The sequence below is a fragment of the Lipophrys pholis genome (genome assembly GCF_963383615.2).
Source record: "Lipophrys pholis genome assembly, chromosome: 2".
Lineage (NCBI taxonomy): Eukaryota > Metazoa > Chordata > Actinopteri > Blenniiformes > Blenniidae > Lipophrys > Lipophrys pholis.
In genome coordinates, this window is record NC_137636.1 from 17,173,936 (window position 1) to 17,186,823 (window position 12,888).

At 39.7% G+C, this 12,888-nt stretch overlaps 1 protein-coding gene across 2 annotated transcripts in view; it reads right to left on the minus strand.

Annotated features, from left to right (window-relative positions):
* Positions 1-12,888, minus strand: part of spon1a (spondin 1a) — a 71,475-nt gene that overhangs the window by 37,579 nt on the left and 21,008 nt on the right. For both annotated transcript variants that reach the window (XM_080490249.1, XM_080490250.1), the window contains exon 6: positions 10,166-10,314. In XM_080490249.1, coding sequence (XP_080346375.1) covers positions 10,166-10,314 — 149 coding nt within the window. The remainder of the gene's footprint in view (positions 1-10,165; positions 10,315-12,888) is intronic.

Consider the following 12,888-nt stretch of genomic DNA (forward strand, 5'->3'; position numbering starts at 1 on the left):
ACTCATTCATCAAGCCGCCTGAGCCATCATGCAGGCAACTCCGGCAAAACCTGGGCCCAGGGCTAGGGGATATTATTAGAGATGAATTGAGGTAACTGCCTTTGATGACCCAGTTCAGGGTGCCTGTCGCTCTCTGAGCCTTTCTTCCATTTTGCTAACTTTCATTCTTACTTTCAGAATTCTTACTCTATAAGGGGGTCAGCCGCTATTGTGGGCAGCTGTACTGCACTGCGGAGTGTGTAATGAACCTGCATCACATAGGTGCAATGCTGTTTAATTAACGATAGCAAATTCAGACAAACCACCTCAGTCACAAGTGGATTTTCATCAGGTCTCAAGGATTAAACAAGCCATTAATGTATTTTGTGCTCACCAATCAGCTTGCAAGCTCAATGATTGCGATTATGACTCTAAAGTATGATGTGAAGTAGAACCAGCTGGTGGTAAACATCGTAAAAAATATGTTTACCCCTTAATCGATTTTTCTCAACTTTGAAACTGATGACTGCCAGTAGAAGAGCGCAATTATTACCAATTCAAACTGAGCCCCAATGCTTTAAATTAAAACAGATATAACCCATCCATGCATTATTTAAGAATTGTATCTCAATCAGCTATGCACCAGAATACTTAATTTGGCCCAAAACACACCAGAGACATTAAGTAGGCATTACCGCCATGAGGGAAAAACACAACAAAAAACAAAAACATGCTAAGGGCAAAACATCACTTTGTAGAGCTGCACAGTGTACAAACCTGTCTGGGCTTTATCTCTGCAGCATTGGCTAATATGTTAGCTCCTTTAAACACTTATTCAGAAACTCACCCACAGTACGCTGGGATCGACTCCACTAACCGGCAAACCTGAACAGGATAAGCGGGATGGATGGATGGATGGATGGATGGACGGATGGACAGACAGAAACTTATAGTATAAAATGTGGATTTTTATGAAATAGGATCACATCAAGAAGATGAGTCAACGCTGTGGAGGACATGTCAAGGACTAAAATAAACACTCAATAATATAGCAATCACTATATAGCAAGACAAAAGTGCAACATTGTTCTCATTAATCTTCAACACATCAACGGGTTATTTCATCAGGCTGCTGACCCTCAAACACTAAAACTCCAACATGCTTAAAAATACCCCGGCTTCACTGCCTTTCAACCGCCTGTCATCCATGTGCGTAATAAATGTTAGGTATTCGTGCTTTGAGGACAGGGAGGAATTATATTCAGAGATTGTGTGCAGCGTGTGTACAAATACACAATTTCATGCATCTCAAAAACCATTGCACTGACTTCCATTCATTTTCTTCAAACTTTCTCTAAACTCAGCCGTGACTGTTACGAACTCTAACCGCAGCAAAAAAAACGCAACCTTCGCTCGCCCTTAAAACATTGTCTCGTCCTGAAAATTGAATGTTCTTTTTCGCTATGGGTGCTTTCTGTCTGAACACAGGAGACAATCTCGAAAATAGCAGTGTGTAAACAGATTTAAACACACATCAACAGACACAAAACTCTCTCTCTCTCTCTCTCTCTCTCTCTCTCTCTCTCTCTCTCTCTCTCTCTCCTACCACTCACACAAAGTAAAGGGCTTCTTTTTAATGTATCTGAAGGAAAACAATGCATTGGAAATACAAAATGCCGCACTAAAAGTAACAGAATAAGTAATAACCTCAAATTAACAAAAGCTTTTCTGATGCAAAAGTAGATTCTCTGGAAATTAAATCACTGCTGCTTTCGCTTTACAAAAAGCTATTGTGGACTGACAATAGTGTTGATACCAGGCAGGGTACATATCTGCAGCTTGAATGATTCAACACATAATGAGACCGAGAGTGCGTAGCAAAAAATAATAAATTAACCGAGCACATAAACTGAAATAATAACATGCTTTGGAACTTCATTTGTTGTTGACTCCTGTGCTGCTGTCGCGCTCAGCTCCAAAATATGTTAAATTTGTATAAACTGTGTGCACCCCCACCAACAAATCAGCTTAACGTTCAAGTTAATACATTTGAGTAGAAAAAGAGTAGCTTCTGAGACTACAGTTGTTGGTCTTGCCTCAAATTCTGCAGCTTGCGTGAGCATTTTTTTTCCCTGTTACATATTACACTTGTCACAAACATTAGCAAATGGATAGCAACATCGCTGATACTCACAGCTCTTTATGAAAGAACTTCTGTGTCTTGCACAACACGACATTTTTTTCAACAACAATCCTTCAACATTTACATTAGGTAATCAATTTTTTTTTTCTTTTTTTTTTTTACTATCCTCTCACCTAAAATTGGAAGAACAGAAATCTTCTCATCTATTTCTGCAGAGGTAGAGTTTGTGCACTGCTTTGGTGCTTCATAAATAAAACTCAATGACGCGGGTGAAACTGCCACTATGATTCATGCGTCAGCGACACGTGCAGCTTTTATGCATCTTATGTGTTATTACCCCTCCAAACAAAAACACACATAAGACTTGATGTGGTCTAACATCCAAGCCAAATCCGACCTGCACTATTTTTTATTTTTATTATTAATCATCATTGATTATCATTTTACAGTGTCAGCTAAATCAATAATATCTCATTGCTTCAGAAACAATGACAAAAGATTCTATTCTGTTCTATTAGGCACTAATTTATACCAAATATCCCAACAGGTAATTGGATTATGACTCTCCCCTCTAGACTCAGCAACAAAACTTAGTGGCAAATGATCAAATAATGTTTTTATTTTGTTTTGTTTTGGGGTTTTTGTTTGTTTGGTTTTTGTTGTGGCTATGTCTGAACATCTACTATGTCCTTAACTGTCAATCAGTGTCTGTCCCCTTCATCTGTTTGACCCATGCCCACAATAACAGCCTTTAGGTTCCCAACATACCAAATGATATGGAGATTGCTATGAATGGGTGGCCTCAGAGCCATGGTCTCATTTACATAGGGACAACATAACAGGTAAAACCATTACTGAAAATAGATTTCTCGAGGCCAACTCATGAATAAATATTGTGCAGATTTATGGTTTACTGTATTTAGTTGGCCTTGAGAATCTAAAAAAAATAAGCACTGTGTTATTTCATACTCCAAAAGTTCACTCAGAGCATTGAATCCTTTGAAAATACAATAACCATAAACAGGTTCAGCTGTGACCTCTAAATACGTCACCTTCATTCTCTTCTGCAAAAACCTTAAAGGCAAGTATATCATAGTGTAATCTGCAATTGGTCACACCAAATGTACAATAAATTGGACTGGCTTTACTTCCTAACAGATAGAATGCAAAGGAAACATGAGCATTACATAGATGGATAGTTGAGTGAGCTTGGAAGGGCATACAGTCTCTTGCATTTCTCTTTTAACTATGTATTGTGGTCTTCTACTCAAAAAGTGACCAATTCCAATTCAAAGACTTTCCATTTGTTTTGCGATCTCAGCACTATTTTGTCATGTAGATGTTTTGCTGTGTAATTCTGACCACTAAATGCGAGCCTAACAACAATACAGTCGGTGTTAAATATTAAATAGGTTTAATTTACAGGTCATTCAATTCATGAGCACACAAGCAAAAAAATGTATGAAACATTCATTCATTCATTCATTTTCTTCCGCTTATCCGTTTCCGGGTCGCAGGGGTGGCAGTCTGAGCACCGTCACCCAGATCACAATGCACCGATTAAGAACCTTCCTGCAGGTGGTGAGCCCACGGGGAGGTGACGCCCGGCGTGGGACACGAACCCACTAACCCTGAGATTGTGAGTCTCATGCTCTACCTACTGAGCTAGCCGGGGGACTTATGTATGAAACATCACAAAATATACATTTGCAGCTTTTGTTAATAATAAAAGGTTTCCAATAGACACCACAAATAGAAACCTCACTAAATCAAAATATTACAATGTGTACTAAACACTATATTGAAATTTTTCCCTAAACTGTCATATCATTGTCACAGAAAACTTTTGACACATCCAAATAAATCAACCACGACAAAAACAAACAAAAAAATATAACCTAAAGTGATGAAAAACACACTAACTATTTCTGCTCATTTCCTCTTTTGGCATTACTCTCTTATTTAACTGAGGTCTATGGGCACTGGCATGATGCTGTACTGCAGTCACATCTACCCAAGATGTCTGAGATTCCACAATAATCCATCTTTTATCCCCAAGACTGTAGATGGAGCCCTGCGTTATGAATCAGCCGGCTATACTAAAGACCGGTTAAGTCAACATTAGGGCCACAGACAGAAAGAGAGAGAGAAAGATGCCAACAGACTGGAATACCAACCAGAAGCAAATGGAAAACACCTGACATCTTACTTCAAGTTCTTCATTAAAAAATACATATAGCACACTCAAAGCACATATTTCCTTAGCCTGCCGTACTGCTTTCCAAAATATTCTTGCCAGCTGTTACATTCGAATTCTGCCATGGTAATAACAGTCTTGGGAGCCAAGACAGGCATTTCTGAGCTTTGTTTTCCCAAACAGGAATATCTCTGCTAAGCTCACAAGCTATCTTGACAGGCCAAGAGAAAACTGCCATCTGAAATTAAAAGAAATGTTCTTTTTAGTTAAGGAAGGCAAGAAGATACCCAGAAGGCAAGCAAACACAAGAGTGGTGTACCAACGGAGACGTGGCCAAGAGAGTTGGTATTTAACAAGTCGGAACGTATTCATGCTCCTATACACCCACTGGGGTTTGGCATAATCTACCATGGCTTGGCAAAGTTGGATACGGAGTTGGGGTCAGGACTTCACCCTCTGGGAGGCCCCCCTGGAGTTGATTGCTACTCTATTGTGGCAGACCGGATTTCACGCAGCAACACGCGTAAAGAAAATTGCACAAGAAATACAAGGAACACGGTGGACGCTGTGCTTTGGCCGAGGGTGAGTGTGATAACTCAAACAGTAAATGAAAGACAAAAATCCCACTGCATATTTGAATTATTTCTATCTTCTGAATCCAGCTGTGCTGGAGTGACATGGTGGTGTAAATCAGCAAATCTGCACTCTGATAAGAGACATATGTGATCAGACTTGTATTGTTTCAAACATGTCTAGTCACAATTGAAGGATCTTCCACGAACAAAGATTTAGTCCATCACCTCTTTGAAGTGGGTTCAATGGGTGAGCGTGCCGACAGTGCTTCATTACATTTTAACATGGCTGAGAAAGGATTTACTTCAGAGGCACTCAAGTGGAGAAACCTGAACTTGTGAATCCGAACAGTACTTAAAGACCAGCCCAACCACAAACTGACCCCTTTTATCAAGCTGCTGTCTTAGTGACTGCACACAGTAGAGAAAACAGCACAATACTTTTTGTGTGAGTCCCATAAACGCATTTGTACAATTATATTAACTTTAAGTGCTTCAAACTACGGATGTGTACTTTTTGTGTATATGTAAGAAACAACCCTTTCACATTTTTATGGCATACTAAAGGGAATGAATGTCATTATTGTAAACTACATCCTTAGATTCTGCAGAGAATCCTGGATTTTCTCTTATAAACCCTGGCAGGAGATAATTAGTGAGTCCGGAAATTAATGATATGTGAGGGTTGAAACACCAATTCTGAATGGCATCAAGGTGAAGAAGGGTTTGATCTCTTAATGTTTGATGAGAGATTGGATCTGAGAAGGACATTAGAGAAATTAATGATGCAAGAAAATAACTGGGTTGAAGTCACAGCGTTTTTTCCTAATCTTTCTCATGTAGTTCTGTATCCAGCCCGGGGAAGAGAAGAAACTGCTCTTCAAGGCTTGACTGTTGTTATTTCTTAATCAACTGTGCAGTTACAGGTAATAAATTCAGTCTTTTTGGTGAATGTATCACAAGAAGATGCGAGGATGATTTTATACAGGAAGATACAGTCTCGAACAGCAATGGAAACAGTAAAATCCAGTTGTCGGTGGTCTTGGAGTTACTCAATGGTCCTGTAGCATTCTGGAATGGGAAGCAGAACCACATAAATAAATCAAATTGGAAGAAAAAAAAACTCTTATATCCTTGTCATAAAACTATTCATCTTGAAAGATGAGAAGATCATTTGAATAGTGAGGTGGCCTTCCCCGTGAGCTCATAAAACATTAAATGTTAAATTTTAGGCTATAGCAAAACCTGATGTGTTTTCTGATTGATCTGATCAGTGATACAGTATGCCTTTGGTGATTGAGAAACACCAAGAGACATGTGGAGAATAAATACTCCACTGCAGTTGAAAAGTGGTTGAGAAGTAATTCTCAGTACATAAGAGACACATACACCTGCTCATTGAGCCGGAGTCAAGGACCCAAAGGAACCAGCATATCTATTATTCTCCACCCACACTACTAACTGAAGACCTCCCACTTACAGATGGCAGACTTTGCTGTTCTCATAACAACTGAAATGCAAAATGATCTTTTGCATTCTTGCACAAGAAGAAAAGCAGGAGATTTGATGGAAAAAGAAAAAACAAATGTTTCATTCCCTAATAATTGTCTTTTTGCTTTTTACTTCCATATTGGACCAAACAATTTGACTGCATTAAGATGCAAGTGACCAACGGAATACGTTTCATTACCTAATTCCTGCTCTGAAATATTGTGCCTTTCACTTTGCACAATCATAAATAATGTAGGGGTCACTTCTGTAAAGGTTCCACAAAAAGATTTGAACAAACATAAACAATGTACTTAGGAACAGAGCTGAATCAAGTGACACGGATCTGTATTTTCTGTCATTAGTCTGTAATGTCTCTTTTTGGCTTTTGCCTGAGTGGTGTTGCCGCTGCTCCATGGCACAGCTGCCGAGCTCATGATAATAGAGGATTCCATGAGCGTCTGTACTGTGCAATAATGAAAAACACCCCATGCTGCGAGAGGAAATGGGAGATTTCATAATCCGTCTGAGGCCTGGGCCCTGGTCGCTGGTCCATGGAGAGAGTCTCATTAAACTTCTCATTAGTGACACACTGGGCTTCTGTAATGACTGAATGCATATACAAATCACCTCAAACATGAAAGGAGGGACAACAACGACGGGCCCATGCTGCATCCCTGCGCTGCCAAGTTCTCTGATAAGAGCATTTGTACTTGGCAAACTGAGCAGTTCTGCACATCTGTTTACAGTCAGGAAGCCCAATCTGGGGGCGGGGGGAAAGGGCGGGGGCAGCCCCCCTTTACATTCTGTAAGTCACATCCTGAAACTTCTGCGTGTGGATATGAGACATGTCTGCATCTGCATGAATCAGATCTAGATACCTTCTCATCCACTCTGCATCCTAACTTTGTGCAGTTCATTTCAATATAGGAACTGATCCACATCAGTAGTACAGTATATGTGTGGAGCTCCATCTGAGAGATTTAACGAGGGATATACAAGAAAAAAAATAAAGATGGTCCAATCACGAAAACTTAACCAACTTTATATAAAGCATATCTATTTTAAATTTTGATGTACTACTACTAAGCTTTCTTTTTCAAAGACCAAAATCTTTCAATAAGACGAACCATACAAAAAAAACCCAGCACTGTTATCTGTATTGCAGTTCAAGAAAAAATATTCTCAGGATGTGTCTATTCCCAAAAGACAAGGCCTGTAGAAACAGTTTCCACCACAGATCTGATAGGCAGGCGAAACAAATGTACATTACTTCTATCTCTGGAACGGTAGCAAAGTCGGATGAAAATAAAGCCATCGTACTCTGAGTTGACATGAGCATGATAAAGAAGGCTGAGTGACGGTGCCAACTGTGGCGCACTATCTTTGTAAGGACCACTTTCAATTTTAGATCATTGACCAGTTCTTAATCTGTCACACGCCGTCAAAGGACTGTTTGATGGTTGGCGTGTGGTTTTAAGGTTAAGCTTTGGCTTGTATTTAAGTCATGGCTGGACTAGCATTTTGGGCTTGGCAGTTAGTTTTGATGGTTAAGGTTGACGTACGGAGCCAAGGAATGTATAAAAGTCAATGACTGTCCCCACAAGGATAGCCACGGGGGAAACGGTGTGTGTGCAGATGTTTGCGTGGTCTGCATGCCTGCTTGGCTCTGCAAATGAAAGTTTGTATGAACACTCTGATCAGTGCACCCCTTGGCTGGAGTGAAGCCTGGCTATGAATATCAATTTTGCATTCATCGCTAGCTTCTCCCCGCTGACGCCTCACCTGACACAAAAGCGAATCAGCTTTCTGTTTGTGTCAGCGTTTACCAAGAAGCGCTGCACGGCTCAAAGGAGAGAGGCTCCTTCACCCAGCCTCCCTACCTCAAGGGCATCGACAGACACTTCGTGTTTCAGGAGTTGTGGAAAAGTGGAAACACTGAACACGTGAACTTGGGAGCAAAACATTCTTGTAGATCCTTGTTGTCAAAGAACTATGAAAATCATCCACAGCAAACTCAGGTGCCTCAGAGAGCCAAAATAATGTTCATCCACATCAATGGCACACTATAAGTGCACCTGAGCATATAGACGGCACAACACTAAGGATGATATACGAAAATGACGATACTCAAGCCGTACACAGAGGATTTAAAACGTTGATTATTCATGGCCTTATTCTGCATGCAACTGGCTTGGCTCAGACCAATCAGGGTTTATATTGATTGAATGTGTAATCATCACCTCGCTTTCACATATCAACCAATACCACTTCTCTGTTGGGCTTTTATGCCATGCCACTTGTGATGATGAAATGATTACGCTCGGTGGTAAATTTGCCTCATTTCTACTCATTCAATCTTTGTTCCATATAGTGTGCAGCCCTACAATTGTCCAGTGCATACTCACAGCTCACCTATAGAAAACAAATGATTGGCTATCTTGGTTTATGCACGTGGCCATATTCAATCTCATGTAAGTAAATTAATAGCAGTTTCATGTGTTATCACTGTCGGTAAACTGCAAACACAACCATGCTCATTTACAAATCACTGATAACATTGATTTTTTTTGCAGCACATTTACTGCATTGGTCAATCAAATCTAAGACCTTTTCACTTATGCCCCGAAGCTCAGAGGAATCACACATAATGATTCAGGCTGACAATAATACCAAAAAAGAATGTGCTGTAAAAGCAGTAGGAAGGGAGCAAAAACACGGAGACCCCATTGCTCACACTATGCTCTCATTATCTGCTGCGACTTCAGGTCTTCAATATTAGCAAACAATAAGCACTCTGCAGGACCATCTGCTCTGCTCGCATGGGTTATTCTAGGATTCAAAAAAACAGCCATGAAGACACAAAAATGCATATATATATATATATCATACTATACTACTACCATTGAAATATTAAAGCTGTGCAGCGAAGGAGGGAGGAAGAATCTAAGGAGAAGGGTGCAAAAATTGTGTAAAATTATGATTTATTGCAGTGAAGTGAGAGGCAAAGCTGTAAAAAGCTGTTTAAAGGTGAAACTAAAGTAAATTTCCTTTGGGCACAGTAGGTGAGACATGGCTGATGACAGACAATACAGCTACCTCTCATTTCTTTTCGAACTCCTCCTGAGTCATATCAGGGTGCACTGTGTGATCAAAGATTAACTGGTCTGGGTGACCTGATCGCCGAGTGGTACGGCACATTATGCGTGTCAGCAGTGAACTCACTGTCTGATTTCTGGATGGTCTTACCATTTATTGCATGACATTTTTCTGCTCTATTGCCACATTTCCTCTCGCTCTCTAATTGCCCTTAAAATATGTATATATACGTTTTAATGACACACCTGGGGGAGTTACTTCTAACCTTTTCTTTTACCTAACAAGCCAGTTCCAGCAGCAGCACTACTCCTGATCCTGTGTATCATGAAAGTACATTGGTGATGTAGAGGCAAGCTAAGAATAGCCCAGATGCTTGAAAGTACTAATCAATCTGGACAACAATGTCAAAGCTGTTCATCATACATTAAATTCACAGCCCCTACTGTGTTACACAACTCATCTTTCACCAGCTTTTGCTAATACAAAATATTCTCAGAACCAAGCCTCAATACTAATTTTGACAGATCGGAATAGACTAGACTAGAATAGAATAGAATAGAATAGAATAGAATAGAATAGAATAGAATAGAATACTTTATTGTCATTATATAATAACAACTGAATTAAAAGACAGTGTTCCAGGTGTGCTTTTTTCTTTTTAATCACCATGTCCCAGGACTCTCTTACCTTTTGTCTGATCTCCTCCTCCATCTTGACCGGGGAGCCCAGCTCAGCCACTTGTTTCACTCCGTCACTGGAAATACCGCCGTATTCCCATAGCACATAGTTCTTAGAGTGAGAGGCACCAATGATGGCCGACCAGTGATTAGCACGGCCTGTAAATCCAGACAATAAAGCATCTCAGGAGATGTTATGCTATGTTTCAACAGTTGTCTCATTTCAATGAAGATTTTTTCAATCTTGAGGCACAATTCAAGTGATTTTAATGCTGATCAATTTCTTACATTTCATGCTCATTTTGACAAAAGGGCTGAAGACAAGTGTGTGTGTGGGCCCAAGTATGTTGGACTCTACTAAAAACAAGTATCCTGTGGCTGTAGGAATATGACTGTAATAAATCAGTACACCGTTTTATTAGTGGTAGTTTTATTAGGACAGAAGAAGCTCAAACCTGACAGTATCCCACTTTAAAAAGCATAGAGTAACAGTGTTCATCTGTGATTGACAGGCACCCTGCCCATGTTTACAGGTCATTTTCTAATATCTTTACAATCTCAGTGTTGGCACTCAGTGGTCTGATATCAACAACAACCTTGGCCGGCTGTTATGATCTTGCATCCTCCTATCATGTTTTCTGCTATCATATATGCCCCTGCCTAGGTGCACATGCAGTGAGATGACATTTAGCTGCATTCAGATAAAAGCATGATAATGGTCTGGCTTGTCTGATCAGCACACAATGCATCACAGATGAAAGAACTGGCCACCTATTTCTATCTTCTGAGAGCTTGTCAGCTGAAAGATTAATGCTGTACCACGTAATTGAATCCTGTCAACTTCACAATTGGTCTGCACACCTTAACAGTACCTATTAAATCTGGGTGAGGTGACCTCATGCAGGTCAAAGGCTCTATTTCCATCCTCATGCCCTTAATAAAGCATCTACTTTGCCGTTCTGGATGTCACTTTGTGACTTTGCATCAGGGTGTAGCGCTAAACATGTTATGATCCACATTTATCCTAATTGTATTTGTGTGTTTGCAGCATTCTTTGTTTCATAGATCCTGAAATCACTCGATGTTACAGAAATGGCAGGTGTTCTCTCTGATAATCCTTGTTTTTTCCATTTAGTGTTCCTACTTTTTTCAGTACAAAATAAGCACCATGGTTCACTGTTCACTTGTCTTTTCTTTGGTGATGTTAAATTGGAGACATGACAGAAGGCATCCTTTCCTCATTTTAAGATGATTACACCCTTCCAGCCAGCCGAGTGAATTAATTAAATTGGACTCAAACTGCCCTTGGCTGGTTAATTCAGGACAATGAGCTTCATGTTGCTTACATGATTCTTAAAATTTAATTGAAGCCAATTTCCTACCTAAATTAGCAGTAGATCAATATTATATTAAAACATTTGACTAATTATTGTGCTGTGAGCGTGTTATGCCTGAAATGTCTGTCTTTACATCAGAGGAAAAGCAGCAGCAGTGTGAATACAAACTGTACCATGCTGTACCCATGAGCTTTTACCATTTTCATAAAGTAAGATTACATTTACTGAATTGTAGGCATTAAATAATTCTATCACTAACTGGCTTAAAAAAAAAAAAAACGTTCTTTTTTTTATAGCCTCTGTTTTATTGGTTTTGATCATAATTTCAAAGGACCAAATAAAAGACTTGGACCATGTCAATATTTTTGTAATGGCAGTATCTTGCCTTGGTTGTTTTCCGGGTCCACTGGTTTTCTCCCACAGTGCAAAGACATGCATTTTAGGTTAATTAGTGACTCTAAATTGCCTGTGTGAGTGTTTGTGTGTGTGACTATCTGTCACTCTGTTTGCCCTGAGAAAGACAGGAGCACAGGCCTGGGTGTATCCTGAATATATTACCCATAATTAACTAGCATCGAATTGAAGATCCTGTTAAATTTAACTTAAAGTATGGAACGAAAAAGGTAGTGGATTTAGGCCCCATTTACATGACAACGTTTCACGTGACAACACCTAATCCGTTAAAAAAAAAGGTGTGTTTACACTGCAGCAGCGGACACACTGACAACGATGTAGTTAGTATGCCGGGCCACGGGAGGGCGGCATACTTACTTGATTTTGTAATGAAACTACACGGACAAGTGTGCAGAGAACAATACGCAATAAAGGTGAAGAAAATGGAGAGCACCCGACCCGAGTCTCAACTATAAAACCACTGATATGGACGATAAAACTAGAAAACGGAACGCGAGTCATACCACTATGGGTCCGCCATGTTTGTCTCTGCAGGAGGGAATAGCGGCCATGAAAGAATCTTTCCACCTTCGGAGCCTGGATAAAAACTTTGTGGATTCAGTGGATCCGCACACTGGTGTCGTGTGAACGGATCCTCCAAAAGTTAACAAAGTTATGCGGATACACTCGTATCCGTTGTTGTGTAAACGGGGCCATAGTGAGAACATGAGTTTTCAATTAACAGTTTTACGTACATTATTGTGTTCACCAGCATCTAAAACTTTGTTGGACCCAAAATCAAGAATGACACAAGTGATTCCCTTGCCAAAAAACATTGATCTGTGTCTGACAGTTTTATACATAGACTATAAATTCTTTGTTATATCCTTGAACAACCTCATCTAAAAATAATGGAAAGCTAATGGATGGTGTGATTTAAAAAAAAAAAAACATTTTCAATGTATAAAATTGCTGCCTATTTATATGGGTTATTAAGTATTAA